Genomic DNA, 25,767 nt, shown 5'->3' with positions numbered 1-25,767 from the left:
TGAGCATAAATGACAAACGGGTTGAAGACAGCACAGCGAGCTGCTTGGAGGCGGGCAGATAGTTGAATCGAGTGGAAGTGCGGAGTGTTTTAGGGAGTTTCTGAAAGGAAATGGAGAATTGGAAACACTCTATTATATAGAAGGCATTCTAAGATCACACAACGTTACTCACGATTTTATTGAGGCTGTATTTTATTGCCTAATCAATTTATTATTTATCTTCAATTTATTTATCATTCCCTGATTCCGTATAGCAGTAGGTTTTTAATGAAATCATGTCTATAGACAGAATCGTCATTTGAAGATTCCTAATTTTATCAATGATTAATTTTATTTGGGAAGACAGGGCTATTTGGAAATGGGGCCACGGCATATTAAATCTTAGCACTAACATTATATTGTCTAAGAAATAGTTACTTCGTATCTCAGTTATCTGGAAAGTGAGCATACAATAGCCTGCTGTGTGACCTTGTCAGGTTACAGGTGTTTCTGTCCTGCCTTTCTTAATTTTTCTGTATTTTGTGTGTTGTGAGCACCTTACATTTTTAATTACAAAGAAGCACTACAAACACATAATGCTGGGAATTTCAGTGGGCTGTGAGAAAAGGAAGGAGAGACATTGTAAGGACTAAATGTTATACTGATTTCTGTACCTCATTGTAGTCATTTAATTTTTGTTGTTGGAAAGGATTCTCTGTATCACAGAAAAGGTTTAATTTTATTTCTTAATTTACATTTTATGGAAAATGTTTTCATTCCTAAATAACATGCTTTTTTCTTGCTTTTCTTTGTGAAAGTGGTTTGTTTCTATAAGATCACCCCCACAGCATAATATTTTATTTCCATATTTTTTCTCTATTTACTTTCCTTGTAATTTTATGTATTATAGTGAGCCCCCCACCCCACCCCTTTTGTGGATTGTATAACTAGAACTATGTTGTTCTTGAGTGAATTAGGGAGCAATTATATTTATTGCTTAGAAAGTAATGAACACCAAATTATATGGGCCTTATACGCTTCAGCAAATTGTTTAATTAAAAAAGGGTAGAAATAACGGGGTTGGGGGGGGTTGGGGAAGCCTAGGCCAAAAAAGTTAGAAACAACGATTTCTCATTAGAACCATTTAACAAAACAAAAAAAAAAAGAAAAGAAAACAGGAGATGTTCAGTTGATTTTTATCTTTGAATTTATAAAGCAAGCAGGTTATGAGAACTCTGATTTTCAACATGACAGTCATTTTTAAATGTTTTGGCCATTTTGTCCATTTACATACATCTTTTTTCCTTCATTTTAACTATCACTGTTAGTGAAGACTAGTGATGCATGAAATATAAAGTAAAAACTTTTTATTTTTCTTTTTTAAAAAGTAGAAAGTGTTTATTATGATACTTTAAAAACTTAATCAGATATTTACTGTTCTAGGAGAATGATCTCACATTCTCAAAGACAGATTTTTTTGTCATTGACCCAATACAATAAGCACATCCTTAGTACAGCAGGGATGCAAATATGTGTATTTTTGAAATAATATATTTTATAAATATTCCTCCAGATACATTCATTTCTTTATATTTTGATCAACTAAAATAATCTTGCAGGGGATCTGATCCACAAGTTTATTTACTGTTTTTGTGGATATGCATCAGAAGGCTTGTTTTTTTGTTTTTTTTGAAACTAAGAACTTATTTTTGTCCCTAAGTAATAAAGAGTCATGGACAGATTCCTACTTACTTACATGTAAGAAACCTGCCTATTAGTCTCTAAGAAATTCAACATTTTAGAGAAACTACAAGGCACAATAGATAAATGATGACTATGCCTCTATATAGTGTTCACTAAAGCCTCCAAACTTATCATTTGGGAAGACTTGGACATTTTAATTTACATCATTTTTCCAAGTTAGAAACTCAAGCAGTCAAACAGGCAAACTAATGCTATTGTTTTAGCATATAGTATTGTGACTCAGTAAAACTATCATGTTACTCTAACAATGTGGATTCTCTGTCAACAAGGAAATGAATTCATCCAATGTACACACTGTCCTTTTGTGAACATGCTATTTGTTCATACACTTTCAAATTAAGTCACATAACCAACAAAATAATTTTGGTATTTTGTTTTGGTTTTTAAAAGTAATAATCCAAAGTAAATAGAAAAAAAATCCAGGTGTGACATAGGTTTTTGTTTTATTTTTCAAGTGGAACTGCCTATCCATATGCAGCTTCAGTCAGGTGTCTGTCTGTAGAAATAAATGCAAATTATCTTTCCTTCCTCAAAACATAACTTCTTTCTTCTGAGTGTGTTCTTGTTGACCTTTTAGCATCCCAGATCTCCTTGTGCCAGGTTCCATCTTCCCCCGGTTGTTTTTGTTTGAATCTAGAATCTTTGTACAGCTGAATCATTTGAAGTACTCAAAACAGTCTTTCTTCAGAACTTACCTACTTTCATAGAATATAGAAACATAAGGAAGAGAGAACTTGTGACCCTGAACATGATATTGTTAAATATCTTTCACACAAATAATGTGTATTTACACATACAGTAATCGTACTCCACATAACTAAGCGATATTTTCATGTTGATTTGCTTCAGTCCATAAGAGTTTCCTTATAAAAGCACTGTACAAATGTTGTTATAATTTAATTGGGAGACAATAAAAGTTAAGAGTGGTATTCTCAAGTTTTATATAGTCACAAGCCCAGGAATTTCATTATTATTGACAACATAATGTAAATTCTCCCTGTAAGGAGTTCACTGCAGTCTTTCCATCACATGTCTTTGAGGTCCCAGAGGACCTCTAGCTGAAGAAGCTGATGTAGATTTGCCGATTTATTTAATCATTACCACCTGATGCTAACTTCACGAGGTTGCCATTTCATGTCATTTGACCTATTCAAGAATTGTTCCCACATAGCCAGAGTATTTTTTGTATAGACTTGACTGAGTCGTTATGCACAGAAACCAAAATTAAATCAGTATCTACCATTTCCATATGCCACTGATGTCTGCTTTTAAATATGTTTAGGCATTACATCATGAAATACATATTTTTAAAACGATTATTGTTTACTTGCCCTTTTTTTTTAGCCATCTAATTATTTATTTGTTATAACAGCTTAATATTATCTTCCTGGTGATCACATTGTGCAAAATGGTGAAGCACTCAAACACTCTGAAACCAGATTCTAGCAGGTTGGAAAACATTAAGTAAGTGTTTTATATTTCAAGTTTTGTACTTGACAAACTGAGTAAAAGATATTCTCCACAGGGAGCACAGGAATGCCTTCTGTCAACTATAGAAATTATCCAAAATTAAATTTTACTGATCAAGGTTGAGTTGTCAGTGTTACCGTGTCACAGACATTGATGAAAATTAGATAATTTCTGTCTTGATCAAGTGCCAAGAAATTGTTCAGTGGCTTCATGGAAATTCCATATCACTGTAGCAATTTCATGTGAATTGAAACTGCAGTTCAAAATAATGTTCCTGTTTGCATAGCTGATATGATTATATTAAGTTTGTTTTATTAAATGACTTTTTGATTTAAGGATTCTGAGCAGTTCCTACTAATCCTGTTCTCCTAAGAGATTTTTCTCTATTATTATTATTAACTTGAAGATTATCTGTTGTTTTCATGCTAATTAAAGAAATGCTTACTTTATCTCAATCCTGAATAAAAACTGCAATATTACCGTCAATGGAAAACATGCTATCTCATAGTTGAAAAAAGATAGCTGTTTCTTCATTGAGCCATCCTTAGAGGAGCTCTTTCAGCATTATTTTAAAATGGGCCACTAAACTTAAAATTTGAGGTATTATTCAAATGGATTATGAGAAAATATTTTTAATGTAGAAATGGCAGATTCATATTAAAGGTAGCTTTTTAACAAATTAGATGCATTTTTTAGATAGGTTAGTGCCAGCTTCATTGCATGTTGCATGGTGAGAGAGAGAGCTAATCGTTAGCATCTCTCTCTTTTCTTCCTTTTCCTCTTTCTGTCTTCTCATCTACACCAGTAATTACCGTGTTTGTGATGGCTACTATAATACGGACTTACCTGGGTAAGGGAGAACCCTACATTAACAAATTTATGGCATGATTTATATTTTTTACAATCCGTCAATATCATGAATTGCCCTTGATTTTTATAATTATTTTGGAATATCTAATTTGCTGTAGCATTTTAAAAACTATAATAAGCCTTTATTTTTTAATTGCTTGCCTCTGCATCTTGACTTTCTTAATTTTGACTAATTTATAAAATATATAAATGCTTTCTATTACTTTCTATTTTAATTCTGTCTAATAATTTTGTTTCTCTTTTCTGCTTATAATGCTTTCTAGCTATGAAGATAATAAGCCATTTATCAAGTAAGATCATTAGTTAGACATGGAATGCACTGACTTTAAATCTTCTCATTCCCTCCTATTTTCTACAGTTCTTTTCTCCTTAAGCTATTCATGATGAAATCTCTCCAAAATTATTTTATTTTGAAGTTGTTCTCATGTTTTTGTCCCATTTCAGCTAGGCCTCTTCATGGTTCAGTTATTTACCTCAGGCTCACCTAAGATTAGTTTTATTAGACTGTGAAGCTTAGGTGTTAAATGATTATCTGCCATTTAACCTTTCTGTGTGTGTCACATTATTCAGTGTCATACGTCTCCCGTGGGAATAAAAATATAGGTGTAAACTAATTAAGGACTCCTTCATTTATTTTTACCAAAATGCACATAAAAAAGAAAATCATTGAGGGATGTTTTACACCTTGTATTTTAATGTAGTTTTGATACCCTGTTTATTCTGGAATAAGCAAAGGTCATACCTGCTGTTGCTGTGTTCTCTGGAGTCTGCAGTACTAAATGCTATTGTTCTTTCTTTAATCAATGAAAGGTTAAAACCAAAGTGCTGTTGCATTTGAATTTGAACTTAGAGAAAGTCACCTGCTACTAAACTGTTGATATTAAATGTGTCATGTGTTTACTCCCTTTGAACCTGTTAATAAAATTCACTTTATTTTTTCAGGTCGTGGGTGCTTGGCGCTTTTGCTCTCCTGTGTCTTCTTGGCTTAACCTGGTCATTTGGGTTGCTTTTTATTAATGAGGAGACTATTGTGATGGCATATCTCTTCACCATCTTTAATGCTTTCCAGGGAGTGTTCATTTTCATTTTTCACTGTGCTCTGCAAAAAAAAGTGAGTGAAACACGTCTGTGCTGTTTTCATTGCTTGATTTGAAATGGATAGAACTTGAGATTCACAAATATAGCAGGGCATGCTATTAAATAGCTTCATGTTTCTACTCATAAAGTGCTTTTAATGCTTTGCTGCATATTCATCCACAGTACTCCAAAATTAAAGCTTACAGATGAAAAAGATTCATCTGTAGTGTAAAGAATATAAAGTTGAGAAGAGTTTAGCTGCCATTTAAGTTTGAAATCTCCCTGCCTTTGGCCGGGCATCATCGTTTCCCTGTCTGTGTGTAGAATGCAGCTTTTTTTATTCTGTTATTACTAGTTGGTCACTACATTGAACAGAGAAATAGAATTGTGAGAGTGAAAACGATTATGTTTTCAGCCCTGACAAGATGATAGTGTTGTTACTTCCATCAATGTTGAATAAGCTATAATTTTGAGATAATGACAGTGGAATGTGCAGTACTGACAGATAATGTACATTCACAGCAATATAGGCATTAGGAAAAACCAACACTGGAGGGTATTATTTGTATAAAATACTATTTAGATTGCCATTGTCTTGGTTATACAGCATTTCAGAGCATTCATAGCCATTAAATGCGCAGAATTTTTTTCTGCGGTGTTTTTATTTTTGTGCGGTGTGTTTTATTTAATAACAATAAATTTTAACTTTAAAACATTGTACAGGGATAACCTTAACACTTGCTGTATATTTCATATATTTCCTACTGAATGAGCATTTTGAATACTATATATATATATACTCACATATATTACCACATATCACTACGTTTTGTGCTGTTTTGCAAGATAACTTTTCCATAAAGAATGGACTTAAGAAAATGGGTGAGGTAGTCATTATTTCTAGTTGTGCGTCTTAGTTGAAGAAAGAGACTTTTAGTATGCCTTTTAAATTAGCAATGGTGTTTTGAAAGCATCATGCTACATCTTGTGTATATTCTATTGGGTAGCACCAGAATGGTTTGTTACGAATATGATATCAAATGATTAAGTTAAAATTGTAATTCTTACTGCTTGAGTGAGCTTATGAGGCACATCAATATTTTGAAAGCTCAACTCCCTTATTATTTGCTCTGATATATGTAATTAAATAAAACTAAGAGGATGAAAATGCAAGTGTGCCTGGATTTAAAAGGTCACATAGTTACTTTAATTCTGTAATTTGACAAGCAATAATTGTCAAAGCCACAGAGTTTTCAGGTAGATTCCGAGCCATAGAAATTGAGCGGGGAGAGAGGGGGGAAAAATGAGGACCTGATGCCGGGGGGCCTTAAGTGGAGAGCAAATGTTTTGAGAATGACGAGGGCAATGAATGTACAAATGTGCTTCACATAATTGATGTATGTATGGATTGTGATAAGAGTCATATGAGCCCCTAATAAAACGATTTTTAAAAAAAGAAATTAAGTGGGGGATAAAAAAAACTTTAATTTTTTGGTAACCAACTTGAAAAATATTTCTTTGTCATGTCATTTCAAAGTCTGGCTCTAAGTCACAAGAACACATTTTTATGTCAATATAGTTGCTTACAAGCCAGCCTGTAGCTCTGTACCTCCTCCATTTGTGCCATGGACCTATTATTTATCAATTGTTGATCTTCGCTCTTTTAAGTGTAGGTTAAACTCTGTTTTACACCTAACAACTTTCTATTCATATATCCAGGCTTCAGGGGGAAAAGGAAGTTACATGGGTAACTCATTAATGTGAATGGAAATTACATAAATAGGTCCCTTGTGTGCTAATGAAGTGAATAGACATCCTTAGCTTCTCTGCACTAAATGGTAGAGCTAGACACACGAGAAAATGAAGAAAACATTCCCTCCTCGTTCATGGCAAATGTATCCAAGTAATTTTTTATTTTTTCTTGTGTCAGAGAAGTCTTGTCCTTATAGAGAGGTTACCTGCAAAACTGTGCTGTATAGTAAAAGAGGTTTACGTATAGAACTACCTAAGCAGATATGAAGCACATAAACATTAAATGATTGAACTTCACAGAAGAGTTGAGAGTAATTAAGCAAGGAAAATACCAAAAATGTTTACCTTTTTTTCTTACTATACAGTTTAAGAAGTTACTAAGTACATTTGCATAAATGGAAAACAAAATTTTGCATAATAATAGGTTTTAAACCATTTATACTTGTTATATCACTTTGTGTGTGTGTGTGTTATATCACATTTAACGCAACCAAAAACCAGTCTGGTCAACAGTGCTATATTTCTGATTATTATTTAACAAGTTAGATTTATTTTCTCCATGGATATGTTGAAGTGGAACTTCCTTTCTTTTTGGTTGTCTCCACTGCTCATTTAATTACACAGAGAGAACACACAGAGATAGGCGCATATTAACCCTCTGGTCTCACAATTATCAATGCAGGTACGGAAAGAATATGGGAAGTGCTTCCGACACTCATACTGCTGTGGCGGCCTTCCGACTGAGAGCCCACACAGTTCAGTGAAGGCGTCTACCACCCGGACCAGTGCTCGGTATTCCTCTGGCACGCAGGTAACAAAGACTTTGACAGCATCCTTAATTAACCTATTTATAGAAAGCCACTGAGACATGTTCTCTTTAGATGCAATAATTGTCTTCTCATTATAATGATCTAGATGGCAAATACTTGCTTTTTCAGTAATTTGGTTTTGATTGCTTTTTAAATATTTCTTCAAGGTGTTTCATTAGGGGCACACATCTATTTTTGAGGAAACTTCTTGAAGAAGTACATCATAATCATTTTGTTATTCTAAGCGCATACAACACAGTGCCCAGGTCATAAGGGGCACTTGATACACATGTTTTGAATAATCATTCACCTCTAACTTAAAAATTAAAAATAGATCTTGTTTTTGAAGGCAGCTTAAATGTCCCTTAGGAAAGAAGCAAAAGGACAGCGTAGAATTCCTTAAATATTACACCCGAAACATCACACACTCTTCTAAAAAGCAGACAGGCGTTGCTTCTTGTACATTTTTGCATCTATTAAGCTAAAGTTGGAGAAACTAATGTAACAAATCTGTCTTGCTATTTTATGTCAATAGAGTCGTATAAGAAGGATGTGGAATGACACTGTGAGAAAACAGTCTGAATCGTCTTTTATCTCAGGTGACATCAATAGCACTTCGACACTTAATCAAGGTCAGTTACTAGGAAAATTTGAGTTTACAATATAAATTCTGTGCTTTTTGCCAGTTTACGACAATTACAGGGAAAATGCTACCTTACCTCAAATGGGTTTATATCACAAGCTCTTAAACCTATTGAGCCATCGTCTCACTATAATTAAGAACATAAAAATTCCTTCTATTCAGTACTGTGATGCAAAAATGAAATTTTAAACTATTCATTTATTTCCGTGAAAAATCTGGAATAAAGGTGACCACTGAGAACATACTTTCCCATAAATTGAAATGCTTTCCTAGTGAGTGTGTTTAGCCTTTGGAACTAACATGTTTATAAAAATTTCCTTCTTAAAACTCCAATATAATTAACATAACTACTGTTCATATTAAATAGTGTTTATTTTTCAGTTAAAACTCTTATAAAGTTTATTTATTTTACATTTCTTTCAAAAAATGAAACAAATTCTACCAAAATAATTTTGGTACTTTAAAATAGATGATACTGTGTAAACTATAAAGTAACTTTTTCCCTAGCTTTGTCTACAATTTCAACATTAAATGTAGTATCTAAATTAAGAAATTTTACTTAAAATATACTGGATATATATATATATAAATTATAAAACAATTTAGCAAGATAAAAGAGACACATATGCAAGCATGGGTATTCCTGAATAGAGCTTTAGCAAATTTCTATCTGAAATGGGGGAAAACCATTTTTATTTTCTTGTCACCCTGGGAAGGTAATTTATCCAGGTCATGTGCAATTTATTTTATAAACTGACATAAGAGATACATGTTACCTTTTGTTCCAATTAAGTATTTAAATTGTTCTGTTATGGTTTTGTTTGGTATAGAATAGAGAAAGGAATGGTATTCAACCAACCTGAATTTTAAGCTGTTTTTAGTCAGATTGCATCAGCTATGCAAACAACGTTTGATAAGTATTGAAAGGTTTGTAATTCGTCAGCTAGAATGAGCACCATGTTCCATTGCTCTGATGTTTACTGAATTCTCTGATGATGAAAAAAATAAATGGAACTGTTCGAGGATTCATTTTTTAAAACCTGGCAAACAAGAATGTAGAATGATTGTTTTGGGTGATAGAATTTGTGAATGGTCTAATAACTCATGTTACATGGTGCTTCTACCCCCTCCCCTCAGCATGTGTGCTTTTGCATATACTAAGAGAAGCTTTCTGCAATGTCTCATTATTTTTTACCTGTTTGTGAAAGTTGTTTTTCCTCTTGCTTGTATCACAGTTGGTATTAACACAGATGTTTTCTTAAGGGATAATCCCACACCTGTAAATTCAGAAAGTTTGAGATTCCCTCTTCTGGGCCTCAGTGGTTATGTTTTTAATATTAAGCAGAAACATCTTGAAACATAATGTTGATTTCTATGCATTTAATTGCCATTTTTGTTTAACAGTGATTTTAGATAAATTAGTAAATGTCATCCCCAGCAGATGTTTACTTGGGGGACTTAGAAAGCACCTGTGGATTACTGAAATTTAACTTCCCTCTCCCCTTTCTCCTCCAAATTACTAGTTCAAACACAGTAAGAAATTTCAGCAGATTTCCCGTTGCCAACTGTTCTGCCAACCCTTGATGCATACAAAAAATACTTTAGTGCAACTGTAACACTAACATAAGAGAACTGATATGTTTTTCTCTGTTTCTTTGCTTTAGGAATGACTGGCAATTACCTACTAACAAACCCTCTTCTTCGACCCCACGGCACTAACAACCCCTATAACACATTGCTCGCTGAGACAGTTGTATGTAATGCCCCTTCCGCTCCTGTATTTAACTCACCAGGTGTGCTTATACTTACAAATAACACTACCTAGCTTTGCTGCTCAACAGAGCTTTGATATTTTCCCTGTTTCTAAAATAAAAATTCTGTTACCATAGCTATGTTATTATATCCTGAATTTCTTATTAAAAGGGGGGAAAAAAATAAAGATGTGGTACTGCCCATGCCAGGCTTTTCTAAAACTGCACTATATTATAGTAAAACCTCAGTCATGATAGTAATTACCAATAATTATCCATGTTTTTAACACAGGTGGCATAAATCTTAATATATTATTACAGGACTGACATCACATGGTCTGAGAGCCCATCTTCAAGAGTTATATCATTTAGAGGTATCCTATCTATGTAATGTACTGTTCAGTTGACTCTAAAGCTTGCTGACAAAATTTGCTTATGGAATGAATTAGCTAATAATTTGGATGCCTAGGTATAGACAACTACATCCAGCATTATCAACAAAACCAAACTATAGTATAGTGCAGCTTTATGGTAGTTTTTCTTTTTTCTGAAGAATACTTGGAGAATAAAGTTAATAATATTAGTCAGTTTATACCTGTAGTTTGTATTATTATTATTGGGGGTATGGGCGGGTTGTCACTAACCCATCCTATATTACTGTGTTTTCTAATACCTATTTTTTAAGACCGTGTGTATATATATATTTAATGATAACAAAACCCTCTAGATTTGGGTCAAAGTTTTTGCATAATTATTGATAGCATGTAATCTTTAATTGTGATTAATATTTGCCACAAAATAAACACAGAACTTTGTTTCCTTTTTTTTCCTTAAAATTCTCTTTTTAACGTGACTGCAGCTTCTCTTTTCATTCTCTTTGTTTTCTTACTTTCCTTATGCTTTCCTCTAGCAACCTACAGAGAGACAAGTATGGGAGTAAAACTTAACTTTGCCTATCAAATGTAAATTTTTTCAGCATGATTTTTAACGGGCACAATTAAAACATAACTAGCAGTCATGAAGTACACTCAGCGGGCAAGTGGTTCACAATTTGCAACTAAAATGTTACCAAATTCAAAAGTACATACGTCTAGTAAAGGTACTGCCTTTTGTCAGTAACAAAGGCCTGTAGCAAAGGCTGTCCATACTTATGTATATGCAATGCTGAAATAATTTGCTCTTTAAAGCCTGAAATATTGTCAAACAAAATGCTTAATAATTGACTTATCATTTCTGCATTCCCACAGTAAGCTTGCTACAGGCTGTGCAAAGTCTTCAAGTGAATTACCTGAAGTTGGGCAGATAAAAAAAATTGCCTCTTCAAAACCAGTCAAAAATGTGCTTAAATCTGCAGTATATCATAGAAAACTGCTGGATTATCCAGTGTCTGTGGATTTTTTAGTTTCATTAAGCAGTGCTAGAGACAGGGAGTTTTTCGTGAGATTGAATCTCTGCCGAAGAAACAAATGCGAGCAAGTGATCTGTGCTGCCTACAACTGGAAACGCCCACAGTGGCGGTGTGGGATGCACATGCAAATTTGTAAAGCCGGGACGGTGTAACAGGTCCGCCAAAGCACAGATCCGGCCTGATCGTGTTACACATGGGACACGTTACAAATGGAACAGTCACTTACTCCATTGTAGAAGTTGGGCCAGAATTTTTTAAGATAATAAGAATCACTAACCAATGTAATTCTCCCATTTTCTCCTGTTCTTCTAATGATGATTTATCCAACAATCATCAGGCATTTATCGTTCAAGATGTTTGCGCCAGACAATGCAGAGATTTTGGGGTTTTTTTTTCTGAAAAAAACTGTTTTCTAAGGTAATCTGCAGCTTTAAGAGTGGAGTGAGAGCAAAAAAGAGAAATACGCTCTTTTTCCATAAGAATTGAATTTTTTCCTAAACTCCTCCAAGCCTTGCATACAATGCAGCAGCCTCACAGTGGTCAGTTTCATTAACATCATGTCATTCTTTTTTTTTCCAGACCTATCTGTAGACAAGTAATTTTTTTCTCTAGGTTTTTAAGACTGAATAACCTAACTTTTCATGGTGCAGCCCATTTAATTTTCTCTAAAACTTTTTTTTCTCCATTTGCCTGAGCAGCACTGTGATGTCTCAGTTTACATGTTTATGTGTCTGTAGATATACACCCTGACAAACAGAGCATGTTACCATACTTTTTCCTCCTAAACCTCTTTTCATATTCAGCAGACGTATTCAATCTTTCATTCCTTTGGAAACAAAAATAAACTAGCCAAGGCTGACTCTCTTCTCCCATTCCATAGTTAATATTTACTCTTGGTTTAATTTCTGTGAGCCATACTTGAAAAATTTCTAACATTTCTGCATCTGACCTCCATGCACATGGTGCCCGTGGGCCAACCCTGTCCAGTGGCCTTGCGGGTTCATTCGGTGCTGTCACTGTGACTGGTGCAGACTGCAGGGCTGCAGGCAAACTCCGACCAGTAGAAGCCTGAGGCCATTGTTATTAGAGAGATGATTAGTACCAAAGAATCAAAACATTAAAAACTATTCAATGACAGAAAATAAAATATAAGGCTGCTATTGCTTGTAATCTAATTTGTTGAACCCTTGCTCTGACTAAGTTGCTGAGAAGCTAGAAATTCTTCATCGTGTTACAATAAATCATTTTACTTTCTTTTATATATCAGCTACTCTTAGGCCAGATAGCCTGAGCAGACAGACATGATGTGAGTTGTCCAAAGTGAGTCATTCCACCTGCTGTCTTTCATGTTGTCGGATGGTGCTTGTGGGCCCCTGGTCCAGTTAGTGTGAGAGGTGGCTGTCTTTGTTTAACACGAATTCTTTGTATCTGTCCATTTGTTTCCATTCTTTTTTTTACCTCATCTCCAGAAAAAGGAAATGTTAGAATGTTGTTTTTAAAAGTTGCTTGCCAGTTATGTGGGTTTATGTTGTACATTTGCCTTCAGTTTTTGTATGCGATGTGTTCCTTTTTTAATTTAGTGTTGTTTAGGACAAATTCTGTTAATTTCATTTTTCTAAATCATAGTCTCGTACTTTAAAATGTAAATGTCACCAGTGGATTGCTTTGCATTAACTATGCAAGGGCATGGAGTGAAGTCGTCTTTGTGTGTCAGAGATTTGACCAAAACTGAATTGATACCCACTGTCTCCCTGAAATTGATAAAGTAATATTCTCTATGCCATCTTCCCTCCCTGGAAAACAGTATGACTCTTTAACATTTTTTCCTGTTAAATCTAAGGGGTTGCAACTGTTTACAGTTGGGCATGCTGGAAAGCCTGGCACTTTTCAAGTGTTAGCTTTCAAACACAACTTTGTCCTGAACGACATTAAAACGTGTTGTACAAAAGCATATAAGGGTTCTCTAGAAAGGAGCAGCAGCAGTAACAGAAACCCACCCTTTTCTGTTCCAGGACATTCACTGAACAATGCCAGGGATACAAGTGCCATGGATACTCTACCGCTAAATGGTAATTTTAACAACAGCTACTCACTGCGGAAGGGGGACTATAATGACAGTGTGCAAGTCGTGGACTGTGGACTAAGTCTGAATGATACTGCTTTTGAGAAAATGATCATCTCAGAGTTAGTGCACAACAACCTACGGGGCGGCAGCAAGACTCACAACCTGGAGCTCACGCTGCCAGTCAAGGCTATGATTGGAGGGAGCAGCAGTGAAGATGATGCCATCGTGGCCGATGCTTCATCTTTAATGCACGGAGACAACCCGGGGCTGGAGCTCCACCAGAAAGAACTCGAGGCCCCGCTCATTCCTCAACGGACTCACTCCCTTCTGTACCAACCCCAGAAGAAAGCGAAGCCCGAGGGAACGGACAGCTATGTCTCCCAGCTGACGGCTGAGGCTGAGGACCACCTACAGTCCCCCAACAGAGACTCTCTCTATACAAGCATGCCCAATCTTAGAGACTCTCCCTATCAGGAGAGCAGCCCCGAGGTGGAAGAGGACCTCTCTCCCTCCAGGAGGAGTGAGAATGAGGACATTTACTATAAAAGCATGCCAAATCTGGGAGCTGGTCATCAGCTTCAGATGTGCTACCAGATCAGCAGGGGCAATAGTGATGGGTATATAATCCCCATTAACAAAGAAGGGTGTATTCCGGAAGGAGATGTTAGGGAAGGACAAATGCAGCTGGTCACAAGTCTTTAATAGTGCAGCGAAGCAGTCCCAAGGGCCACAATGCAAGTATTAATAAACAAAGACTCCGACAGCCCCATGCAACTCCCTCCAGCTCTGCTGAAGAGACAGTGCTGTTGGCTTGTGGTTCTCCAGTGTACAAAAAGATGGACTGAACCTTGCAGTTCTGTGAGTTTTTATAAAACATACAAAAACTTTATATATACACAGAGTATACTAAAATGAATTATTTGTTACAAAGAAAAGAGATGCCAACCAGGTATTTTAAGATTCTGCTGCTGTGTAGAGAAATTGTGAACAAGCAAAACAAAACTTGCCAGCCATTTTACTGCAGCAGTTTGTGAACTAAATTTGTAAATATGGCTGCACCATTTTTGTAGGCCTGCATTGTATTATATACAAGACGTAGGCTTTAAAATCCTGTGGGACAAATTTACTGTACCTTACTGTTCCTGACAAGACTTGGAAAAGCAGGAGAGAGATTCTGCATCAGTTTGCAGTTCACTGCAAATCTTTTACATGGAGGCAGAGATTGAAAACATGTTTAACCACTAGCAATCAAGCCACAGGCCTTATTTCATACGTTTCCTCAACTGTACAATGAACTGTTCTCATGAAAAATGGCGAAAGAAATTATATTTTGTTCTATTGCTAGGGTAAAATAAATACATTTGTGTCCAACTGAAATATAATTGTCATTAAAATAATTTTAAAGAGTTTGAAGAAAATATTGTGAAAAGCTCTTGGTTGCACATGTTATGAATGTTTTCTTCCTTACACTTTGTCATGGTAAGTTCTACTCATTTTCACTTATTTTCCACTGTATACAGTGTTCTGCTTTGACAAGTTAGTCTTTATTATTACAGTTAAATTTCGTATTGCCAAAAGAACGTGTTTTAGGGGGAAGAAAACTCTTCGAAGCCAGTTATGCCATGCCTTGCACAAATGGGGTGAAATCTAGAAGAGATTGCTAGTCAGCCCTCCGTTTATTCTTAAACAGAGGACAAAGAAGGCACTGGGCACTTCTCACAAACTTTCTAGTGAACAAAAGGTGCCTATTCTTTTTTTAAAAAATAAAATAAAACATAAATATTACTCTTCCATATTCCTTCTGCCTATATTTAGTAATTAATTTATTTTATGATAAAGTTCTAATGAAATGTAAATTGTTTCAGCAAAATTCTGCTTTTCTTTTCATCCCTTTGTGTAAACCTGTTAATAATGAGCCCATCACTAATATCCAGTGTAAAGTTTAACACGGTTTGACAGTAAATAAATGTGAATTTTTTTCAAGTAGCTAACGTGCACTTTTGTGTATGGAACATAATTGGCTTAAGCACACTGGTCTCTCCCCACCCCTGCAACCCACTTGACGTAGATGCCTTCATAATCTCACTGAAGGGTTTGTGACAGGGTGCAGTTAAGTTGCCTGCGTGCTCGGCATGCGGAAAGTCATAAAATTCTTTTGTATCCTAATTACCGATTATTCGACACTGTCCCACGGGCATACATAAACTTTGGCTGTTTCGGTAGGAACCGTACAGAGATGACTTTTGTTTGTAGTTGCATTGCACCAGAACGGAAAATGTGCAAATCAGAAATAAAGAACTAAATAAGGGAAAGGGCTAGACATTCTGCGATCAAATTTGAACATCATAAAAAATTGATTTTTCAGCAGTCTGGAGGAGAATTCCTAAAACAGACTTACCCAGTTGGAGGATTATAAGTATCCCTATAGGCAGCTGCAAATGGCAATATTTGTTATCATGGGGACTTCTTACACTCAGTTCAAAAATCTCATAATTGAATCTCAACGAATAGATTTTTCCTGACTACATTATAAGAATTTATACCAAATTCCCATAAAGCTTAGTGATTCTTTCAAGGGCTTCCACCAAGTTAGAAATCATTTTGTGTGGACACCCTTAGTCATATCTATTGAGATTTAAAATAGTAATAAGAAGGTAAGGGTTGCATTAAAATCTAAATGTGAACCCATATCTATATGTGAATATAGTTATGCAGACAATAAACAAATATTTAAATGTACTATTAAGGTAAGGTGACCAGATTTTAACATTGGTAAAGTGGAACACCATTGATAAAACTCACATCCTGGTGAAATAGCCACATGGCAGCCAAAAACCTTATACCCTAGCTTATCGTGCATTCTTTCCAAAAATTGGGACTGTCCCACCAAAAGCAGCACTTCTGGTCACCTTATGTTAAGGTTGAGAAAAGGACTATAAAAAAAACCCCTATCAAATAGAGATTGATCATAATAAATTTTAGTAATGTTCAAGCAGATTTTGTGAATTTCTTTTGCTAAAATTCTTCAGGTATTTATGACATTAATTAGGAGAAGGGAGTTTTATATTAATGTATATGTAATTTTAATACTCTATTTTGTTACACATTTATTTTTCAAAATCTGATGCTGCAATATTGTGTCCATGGATACTTCCCAATATGTAAACTTTCTAGAGCCAGGCTGGTTCCATGATGAATTTATTTAAAAGGCAGTGTTTGGGCTATTTCTTTCCCTTGAGACAGTTCTTAAATGAAACTGATGCAGTGTTCCTAAATGATTAGTGTTGCTTTAAGATACGCGTCTTTCCTTGGAAGAAAGCCAGTTAGATGCTGTCATTAATTTTTGCCATCAAAATAATTGTTTTAAAATAGACTTCTTTGGGGGAAATCTATCTATAAACGTTGCCTTAAATTCCATCCAGAATGCCCCCTGGGCCCATTATTGTTGAGTGGATTCCAGCTCGTGACCCTATAGAACAGTGAAGATACCCTGTAGAACAGAGGGAAAATACTCCATAGGTTTTCCAAGTCTGATGTTTGCCGAAGCAGACTGCCACATCTTTCTCCCTGATGGGTTCTCCCTGCTGAGCTTTCTGTAGCAGGCAGGCTTAACCACTGAACTCCGGGGCTCATTTGAGTCAGAATCTACTCTATGGAACTCTCGACCGGATCTCCCTAGGACAGAGTAATTTCTTACATTTACAACTACCAGTCTACTGCCTATCTTTTAATATGGCTGCTTTAACTCTGTTCATTAGCCTGATTTCCTTCAGTGGACCAGACTTCTCCGGGATATATAGTTACAGCCTGGATTCATTTCACTGAGACTGTCGCATCTGTGAGCTTTTGCAGTGCTACATTATTGCCGTGCTTCTTGGGACAGTTGCTCTATTTGCCTGTTAATATTTAGGGATGTTTGTTTCCATTTATTTCAAATGCAGCTTGATCACATAATAGGCCAGAGGTTTTCATTTTAGAATACAGGCTTGCGTTTGTCCTATTTTACTAAAAACATTGTGGTTTATACATCTTGTGTGTTAATTTTTTACACATCTCTGTGTTAATCTAATTGTCATTTTGAATCATGTATGTAGAAGAGAAACCATACAATCTATATATTATAGTGCCAATGCTATTTCCACCTATTTACGTGTACGTAATTATATTTAATATTCAGTTAAAGTTACTTGACAAAAAACAGCATTGTCTCCTCCTAAAAAGGAAGACTCGTGGACAAAGTGATTGGCAAGTTTTTCAAAAGCAGAGTTCACGTGCACGTGTGAGAGGAGGGCCCTCAGGGTGCTTTCGCTATTTGTTTAAACACGTGAGGGAGCATGCCCTGTTCCATCCAAGCAGCCGATTTGAATCTCAGCCTTAAAACGAGCCTTTAAGGGCCCACTCACTGGGTAGAGAGTTTTGTAAGAAAATGCCAGCTTGATAACAGTTATATTTACTTTGAAGGAACATGTGCAGGCTGGCTGTCTGCACACCGCTCCAGACTGTCTTGGCCCGACAGTTGTTAGGTTTTTGAAGAGTACTGCCTGAGTCAGAGTACCAAGAACTCCCACCAGCCTGTGTTGTATATATTTCTCTTTCAGTGAAAGTGCTGCATTCAATCTGAAACATCAGGAGAAAAAGTTAGTGGCATATTGAATATAGATGGAAATGGCTTCACAGTGTAATGAAATTTGCATGCTTTTTATGTAAAAATGTTGTATCACATGCTTCCTGCTAGTGAGCATCAAGTTGATTTTGAGTAGTCCTTAAATACCATGTAACGGCTCACTGGAAGCATTAGTGCTAGAGGATGAGTGAAGAGTAGTGGGTTTAGAGATTAGTTCATGGCAGTCTTAATTCTGATTTCAATGGCTTGGAAGGAAATTTTGCTGTTGCCTCTTTGATTTTATTTTTTTCCCGCCCGGTGATCATAGAAATACATTGTCTTAGCTAAATTCACCAAGCAGAACATATTAAATGTTTATGAAGGCGATCACATTTTTCACCAACATGTCCTCTGTGTGTATCAGCAATGCGTTGTTTCAAAGTGCAGTGGAACTGACAAACTTCTGGAAGTTATGCAAGTTTATTTTAAGGCACTGTGGCCACTGAGCTTTCAAGGCCAGAGTAACATCTCTCTGTCAGAGGGCATTCATAATAAGCTGTAAGTGCACCATCTAATTAGTCTAATTAAGTGTACTATAAGCGTTTTTCAAATATTAGCTCTAGCCCACTACTCATCTCTTAATAAGGCAAAATTTTTCTGAACGAATGGATTGTGAGATGCTGTTAGGAACCTTGCTGGCACCGTGGGTTAAGGGCTCAACCACCAAACAGGGAGAAATAGCGGTGGCAGACTGCTTCTGAAGGTGTACACCCTTTGGAAGCCTCCGGGACAGTTCCAAAGTCGCTTTGGATTCGGATACGGAACTGGCTGCATACAACAGAAACACACTGGCATGTAAAGTATGGATCAGTATCTGAAACAAGCAATAAAACTTACTCAACGACAGTTGACCTCTCCAAAATGTTTGCCTGCTATGGGGAGGGGAAAAATGTTTCATGGATCCTTTGCACAGTGTCCCCTTGCACGCTTTTTTGAAGCCGTAAGACCAGAATCTCCCAAGAAGTTTCTTAAAAGCATGATCTTCAGCAAACCAACGATTTCTGAGCATAAGTGATGGTGATGAATGATACGTTTATGAGTGGTTTTTTAAATGTGTTTTTCATAAGCATTCCTAAATCATGTCAAAACTAAGCTTTTAAAAAGCATTTCGGCAATCAGCAATATGACTTTATTTTATCCAGCAAAAATTTTTTATCTCACTAGAGTCTCATAGAAAGCCTGACAGCTACATATATAACCACCAGGAACAATAATGATAGGGTATCAAAGATATTGATTATGTGAACGATGCACTTGTTTTTCTGCTGAAATAACCATCTTAATATATGGCTTTTGAACTAAAACTTAGCACTAGCGTCAACTAAACTAACACTCGTAAAGACAGAATGGTTGTCTAATGTTGTAAAAGGTATTCCCTATTATATGTTTTGTCCCATTTACTAATTTTACAGAGTGCAACAGGAATAAAACTGTTGTGACAATTTAACAGATGCATTAGATAGATGCCAGGCCATGTACCAAATTTCGTGTGCTTTATTTGCATATAATCCTCTCAGCATCCGTCTGAGAAGAGCACTCATTTCCCATTTTGCAAAGAAGAAAAGTCATTTGCTGAGGTGAGTGGCAGATGTTTACAGTGCTGTCTGTTAGATCCCACCATTTACCTCGCGTGTCACCTCTGGTTTTCTTGGAGTTTCCTTATATCTCAGGGACTCTGTTGGGAGTTGCAGGGTGGGGGTGGAGAGTGTCCCTCTCCCATCCCCTTGGTCTGTCAATCAGCTCCTGTAAAGATGACAGCCCAGGACACCCTGAGGGGCAAATGGGATTGCTAGGAGTTGGAATGGGCTTTGTGGCACCCAACATCAACAGCAGAGATGTTAAAAATAAAAAAAAATCGAAACAGGTAAGTCAGTCTTTCAGATGAAGATATTCATGGTAAAGGATAAATATGCTTACCTCTAAAGTACCAAATCTCAGCAGATCCTCTGCCTGGCTATAAAGGGAGGATACTGACGTCCCCCGCCCTTGCTGGGAGTTCTGGAGCCCAGCAGCCCTACTGAGGAGGAGGAAGAGGAAGAGCAGTCAGCCGAGCCTTGGCCCGCACCCACTCCAACCCACTCCAACCGGAGGGTGCAGAGGACAGGGCCCTGGGGGCCCAGGCCAACGTGGGCAGTCACAGTGAGGGCGAGGGTGAGGCTGCCAGCGTTGATGATGGGACCCCCAACCCACCAGGTGCCTCGGCCAGTCCCTGAGGTCCAGGTGCGGACACCGAGGGTCAACCGTCCAGAGAAAGTGATCATCTGCCTCTGCCTGTCCGAGGAAATGCCCCTGCCGAAGCTGGAGTCCTCCATCGGCTGCAAAACCCACGCCCTCCACATCTTCCAGAAGATGATCGAGGTGTTTGTTCGGACCAAACCAGATCTGCAAGAGCCACGAGTTCGCCCTGGTGGTGGTGGTGAACGATGACACGGCCTGGCTGTCGGGCCTGACCTCTGACCCCCGAGAATTGTGCAGCTGCCTCTACAACCTGGAGACCGCCTCCTGCTCCACCTTCAACCTCGAAGGCCTCTTCCGCTTCATCCAGCAGAAGACAGAGCTGCCTGTCACTGAGAACGTGCCGACGATCCCGCCCCCGTTTGTGATCTGCCCCTGACAGCCCATGAAGAAAATATTCCAGTGCCCCTACTTCTTCGACGTGGTGTACATCCACAATGGCGGCGACGAGAAGGAGGAGATGAGCTGGAAGGACATGCCTGCTTTCATGGGCAGCCTGGATACCAAGGGCACACGTTACAAGTATGAGGTAGCGTTGGCCAGGCCGGCCCTGGCGCTCCACAACTGCATGGCCAAGCTGTTGTCACACCTGCTGCAGCGGCCCTGCCAGAGCCACGCGTCCTACAGCCTGCTGGAGGAGGAGCCCGAGGCCACTGAGGTCGAAGCCACTGTCCGAGCCCGTTGGAGGCCTCAGCTTTCCTGTGTGGCCGGAAGTCAGTGTTCTCAAACTGGCCTCTGTGGAGCCCGAGGAGGGCCTGGGAGCTGTTCCAGGAGGCACCCAGGGCATTTCAGGGGGCCGTAGGCTTTGAGTATCCACCCTCCAGGTTCCCCAACTGATAGCCCATTCCCAGTTGATGTCCACTGAAAGCTCTTGGTTTCCCCACGATTTTGCCACAAAATTTTAAAAATCGGGAATTTGGGAAAAAAAACAACTACTACCTTCCCAAGAGTTGGTGTTGCGATTATCTTATCAGTATAACAAGGAACACACATACACACACACACACACACAGTGCAGATTTGTGATCGCTGAATTGAAAAATCCAAAATCCAGGCAGAGGGTTCATGAGTTGGATGGGCGTTGAATTAACGTTCATGGTTGGTTGCTTAGTGACTTGTCCACAAACAGGGGCGTTGCACTGGAGTAAAAAAGTCACAGGATTTGGATTCTAGGCCCTGATCTCTCCTCGGCTCACTGGGTAAACCCTGGTGCCATCCGCAATGTGCTGTCCGCAAGCACAAGGCAAGGAAACAGGAGGAAGAGTATGGAAGGGTTGGGGTTTGTTTCCTTTCCCCAAGCAGCACTAACAGCAAAACACTTGTGAGGAATCAAAATGTTTTAGCGTGCTTTTAAAGTTACTGCATTTAAGCTGTCTTTCACCTTTGTGTTTCCATGTTCAGGGCGCTTTAAAATTCATACTCTATTTCTGTCTTTGCCAGTCAGAGACCTCTTATTCTGCAAAAGAAAGAGCTTGAACTAAAGTCATATTTTTCCCTCCAGAAAAAAATATTTCCTTTGGAGGTCACAGGTCATGCAGGCATTTGTTTATTCCAAACAAAATGTGTTTAAACGTGCCTTTGTGATCCGGGATGGCTGCAGCAAAGGTCTGTCAGGGGTGCACTTGTCAGTCTTAATAGGGTGCCTTCAAAAAACAAACAGAAAGATCCGATTACCACAGTGGCGGCGGAGCGGAGCTGCTGCTACCGTTAACTCCTTTCCAGGCAAAAAGGCTCCAAAGCTTATGGTACCTGCTTGGGGGATTCCCAGGATAACCTTGGTAGCTTTCCTCTATGGACACAGGGTGATCACAGGGGCTTATTAGAAGTTGTAAGAAAATTGAAAACGACATTGATTTTTTTTTTTTAAAGGCCAGTAAAGTTGCATAGAATAATTTTTTTCCCATCCTGACAATGTACCTGCATGTTCTTTGAGGCCAACACGGGTGTTTTATGAGAATTGTAGTGGGGATCCTTACGCTACCTACCCTACAGCCCTGACCTTGCCCCTTCGGACGACTTTTTATCCTCCAAACTCAAAGAACATGTAAAAGAAACTGAGTCCCTAAAAGATGTGAGTGCTGTCATTTAAGTAATGTCCTATCAAAGCCCAGAACACCTCAGGGAACCATCCCCATCAGGGGTGTATAGACCTAGATGTCCAGAGACAATAGTGTCACATTTTGATTAAGATTTCTGTAATTTTGTAGCCATCATTTTTGAGTTACTCCAGTAAGCATGAGGGTTCCGGATCCTTTGAAGGAAGACTTGGAAAAGGAGTGCACCACGGCAGGCCTGCGTGTCATTTATTGCATTAAGTATCATTACACTTAAGTCGCATTACACGTGAAAACTGGCTTAGAAAACTTAAGTACTTCAAATTGAGAAACTGAAATGTTGCAGGTTCCTCTTTCAAATGGAGCTTTACTCTTTGGACCCGGCATTTTAGCGCTGTTCGGTTCTAGCCCTGAGGACAGGTTTGCTTAGCTCCTCCCAGGGGCAGCACCAAGAAGCCCTGTGCACTGGTGCACCAACTTCTAAGGAACTGCTGTTTACATAGCTGGTCCGGAGCTGCTATAGTAAAGGAAGTGCTTAAAGCATGTGAATGACTCTGCTCCTTCCCCAAGTGGACACAGCCTGACTGTGGGCTCCCTTGCTACCTCCGAGGTCTGTATCCACCCCTGCCAGCCTCGCCTGGTGCCTCACCTACTCCCTCTCTGCCTTTCCTCTTAAAGGTTTCTAGTTTTCCTTTCTGTTCATTTCCTTCTAATATTTATTGTTATTCATTAGATTTTGAAAACCTTTTTTGAAAACTCTTAATCATGTCTACTTTTATATGCCATCTCCTTTTATGGATTTTAGTCTTCTGATTAGTGTATATATTTTCTTTATTGTCTTCTAGCCTCATGTGGTTTTAAAAGAATCTCATACACTTTATATTCAATTTTAGTATTAACCTTTTATCTTTATTGGGCTATAAGCCTGCTTATATTTAAACTTTACTTTTTAAGTTCCTTCTCCTTTTCTTCTTGTCCTTCAAATTCTTTTCAAAATTATAAAAGAACACTGTTTCTTTTTAACTCTGTGCTCTCTTTATTTATTTATTTTTTAAGAGTCAGTAGAAAGTATGCTTGCAAAGATTGTCGCATTGAAAATGTCTCCAGCAAGCATCGCGGGCCTCCCAGTCATTCCTGCTAACGAAGGCGGTGGGTGCCTCCTGGCTAGAAGTTGGATCTAAACCAAACTCCCGGCCACTTAGTTGATTCCAACTCATAGTGGCCCTTGTAGGACAAAGGAGAGTTGCCTCTGTGGGTTTCTCAGACTGCTAACTGTAGTGGGGGTAGAAAGCCTCATCTTCCTCCTGTGGAATGACCAGTGGTTTCAAATTACTGACCTTGCAGTTAGCTGCCCAATGTGTAACCACTGCATAAACAGAGAATGTTGGCTCAGATCAAGTGTAGAAGCGAGGTCAACTCTTAGGAATCGCCTGGAGAGCAAAGTGAGCCAGAGAACAGAAGTCATCCCAAGACGTGATTTCATGTCTCTGCTCCTGTGGCGTTAGTCTGACTTTTCTTTAACCCTTTTCTGTTTTCTTGAAAGGTTAACTATAAATTTTCATCATTTTATATTTATTGTGTTTTGCTATAAGTTATATCAATAAATCTCTTTCTTAATCAGTATGAGTAATTAAAAACAAAACCAAATAAAAACCCCAAACCCAGTGCCATCAAGTTGATTCTGGTTCATCGTGACCCTGTAAACCTTTAGGGGAGCCGACAGCCTCACCTTTTTTCCCTGCAGAGCAGCTCAAAGGTTTGAACCACCGACCTTGCAGTTATTGGTCCGGTGCTTACTTGGCAGTTCCACCAGGGCTCCATCGTATGTGTAATACTCAGTAACATCAGTAAGTGCCATGCCCCGTGTGACTCACTAGTAATCTACATCATGGAGAACTAAAACCTAGGGGATGACCTGAGCTATATCCTCAAAGTTATCTTAACAATCCCATCTCGAGGACTAGAGATGAGGGTGGGTTCTGTTTTCTTCATAAACTTCCTAGTGTGACCTTTGGCAGAGTCTTGGTGTCTAGTTCCAGCAAATCCACTGAAGTGCTCTATGGTATTTGACACATTTCAACTGCTCTGAGCTTTAATTAAACCACATTGGAAATGTTGGCTATATCTTATAACTAAAACCAATTACGTCGAGTAGATTTTGATGCATAACAACCCCAAATGGGGTTTCCAAGGTTGTAACTCTTTATGGGAGCAGAGAGCTCTGTCTTTCTGCCACACAGTGACTGGTGAGTTTCAACTGCCAACATTGTGGTTAACAGCCCAATGCTACCCAACCATGCCACCAGCGCTCCTTTTGGTTAACTAAACTCCCTGCCATCAGGTCAGTTCAGACTCAGTGACCCTACAGGACAGGGTGGAAACTGCCCCTGTGGATTTCTAGACTACAAATCTTTACAAGAGCAGAAAGTCCCATCTTTCTCCCAAAGAGATGCTGGTGGGTTTGAACTGCTGACCTTGTAGTTAGCAGCCCAACTTGTAATCCACTATGCCACCGGGTCTCTTTTCTCCTAAGTAAACTAAACTAAACTTGCAGTCATCAAGTTGATGTTGAAAGTGAATTTCTAGTAGAACTGGACAGGGAGAACTGCTCCTTTGGGTTTCTGAGACATTTTTTTTTTATAAGAAAGAGCTTTGTCCCAAGGGACGCTGCATTCCTCATTGACCCATAGCACCATTGGGGACAACACTAGAGACACGCAACAGGAATTGTGCCCACCCTGAGCTCACAAGGAAGAAGCCAGCCTCTGGGGGCATGCAGCAGAGCAGTGGAGGGAGCAGAGCAATGAAATCCCCAGGGGTAGATGTGGGGCCAGGGCATGGCACCCCATCAAACTTGACTGGAAAGCACTCATGAAGGACAGCAAATAGACCATGAACTATTTCTACATTTTTTGCGTGTTGTTGTTGCTGTAGCTATTGTTTTACTTTCTATTGTTGCTTCATTGCTTGTGATGGTACATAGCATGTCTAGGTGGGATAAACAAGCTGGAAGAGAGAACATGGGATGATAGTTCCAGGGGGATATAGGAGATGGGGAGGTAGGGGAAAGGAAGTGGGTGTTAAGAAACCCAGGGACAAAGGAACAACAAGTGATCCAAAATCAGTGGCAAGGAGGGTGTAAGAGGTCTGGCAGGGCTGGATCAAGGGCAATGTAACCGAGAGGAATTCCTAAAACCCAAATGAAGGCTGAACATGATAGTGGCACA

At 38.3% G+C, this 25,767-nt stretch overlaps 1 protein-coding gene and 1 pseudogene across 23 annotated transcripts in view; both read left to right on the top strand.

Annotated features, from left to right (window-relative positions):
• Window positions 1-15,574, top strand: part of ADGRL2 (adhesion G protein-coupled receptor L2) — a 201,809-nt gene extending 186,235 nt beyond the window's left edge. For 3 of the 23 annotated variants that reach the window (XM_045292219.1, XM_045292223.1, XM_030886084.2), the window contains 6 exons: window positions 3,116-3,207; window positions 5,026-5,194; window positions 7,595-7,723; window positions 8,257-8,353; window positions 10,029-10,157; window positions 13,536-15,574. In XM_045292219.1, the coding sequence (XP_045148154.1) occupies window positions 3,116-3,207; window positions 5,026-5,194; window positions 7,595-7,723; window positions 8,257-8,353; window positions 10,029-10,157; window positions 13,536-14,290 (1,371 nt within the window). In that variant the 3' untranslated portion in view covers window positions 14,291-15,574. Of the gene's footprint in view, window positions 1-3,115; window positions 3,208-4,018; window positions 4,064-4,346; window positions 4,374-5,025; window positions 5,195-7,594; window positions 7,724-8,256; window positions 8,354-10,028; window positions 10,158-10,407; window positions 10,490-11,025; window positions 11,044-12,790; window positions 12,844-13,535 lie in introns of those variants that run through there. The other 20 variants (XM_045292222.1, XM_004699299.3, XM_030886085.2 and 17 more) reach the window with 15 other exon arrangements.
• Window positions 15,575-20,031: 4,457 nt separating this feature from the next.
• The window catches only part of LOC101647599, a 26,621-nt pseudogene continuing 20,885 nt past the window's right edge, over window positions 20,032-25,767 (top strand).

Source organism: Echinops telfairi, unplaced genomic scaffold (assembly GCF_000313985.2).
Source record: "Echinops telfairi isolate 266 unplaced genomic scaffold, ASM31398v2 ScPeMD7_443;HRSCAF=831, whole genome shotgun sequence".
NCBI classification, from domain to species: Eukaryota; Metazoa; Chordata; class Mammalia; order Afrosoricida; family Tenrecidae; genus Echinops; species Echinops telfairi.
Note: the sequence above shows the minus strand (reverse complement) of the source record. Positions and strands in the feature narration are given on the sequence as shown.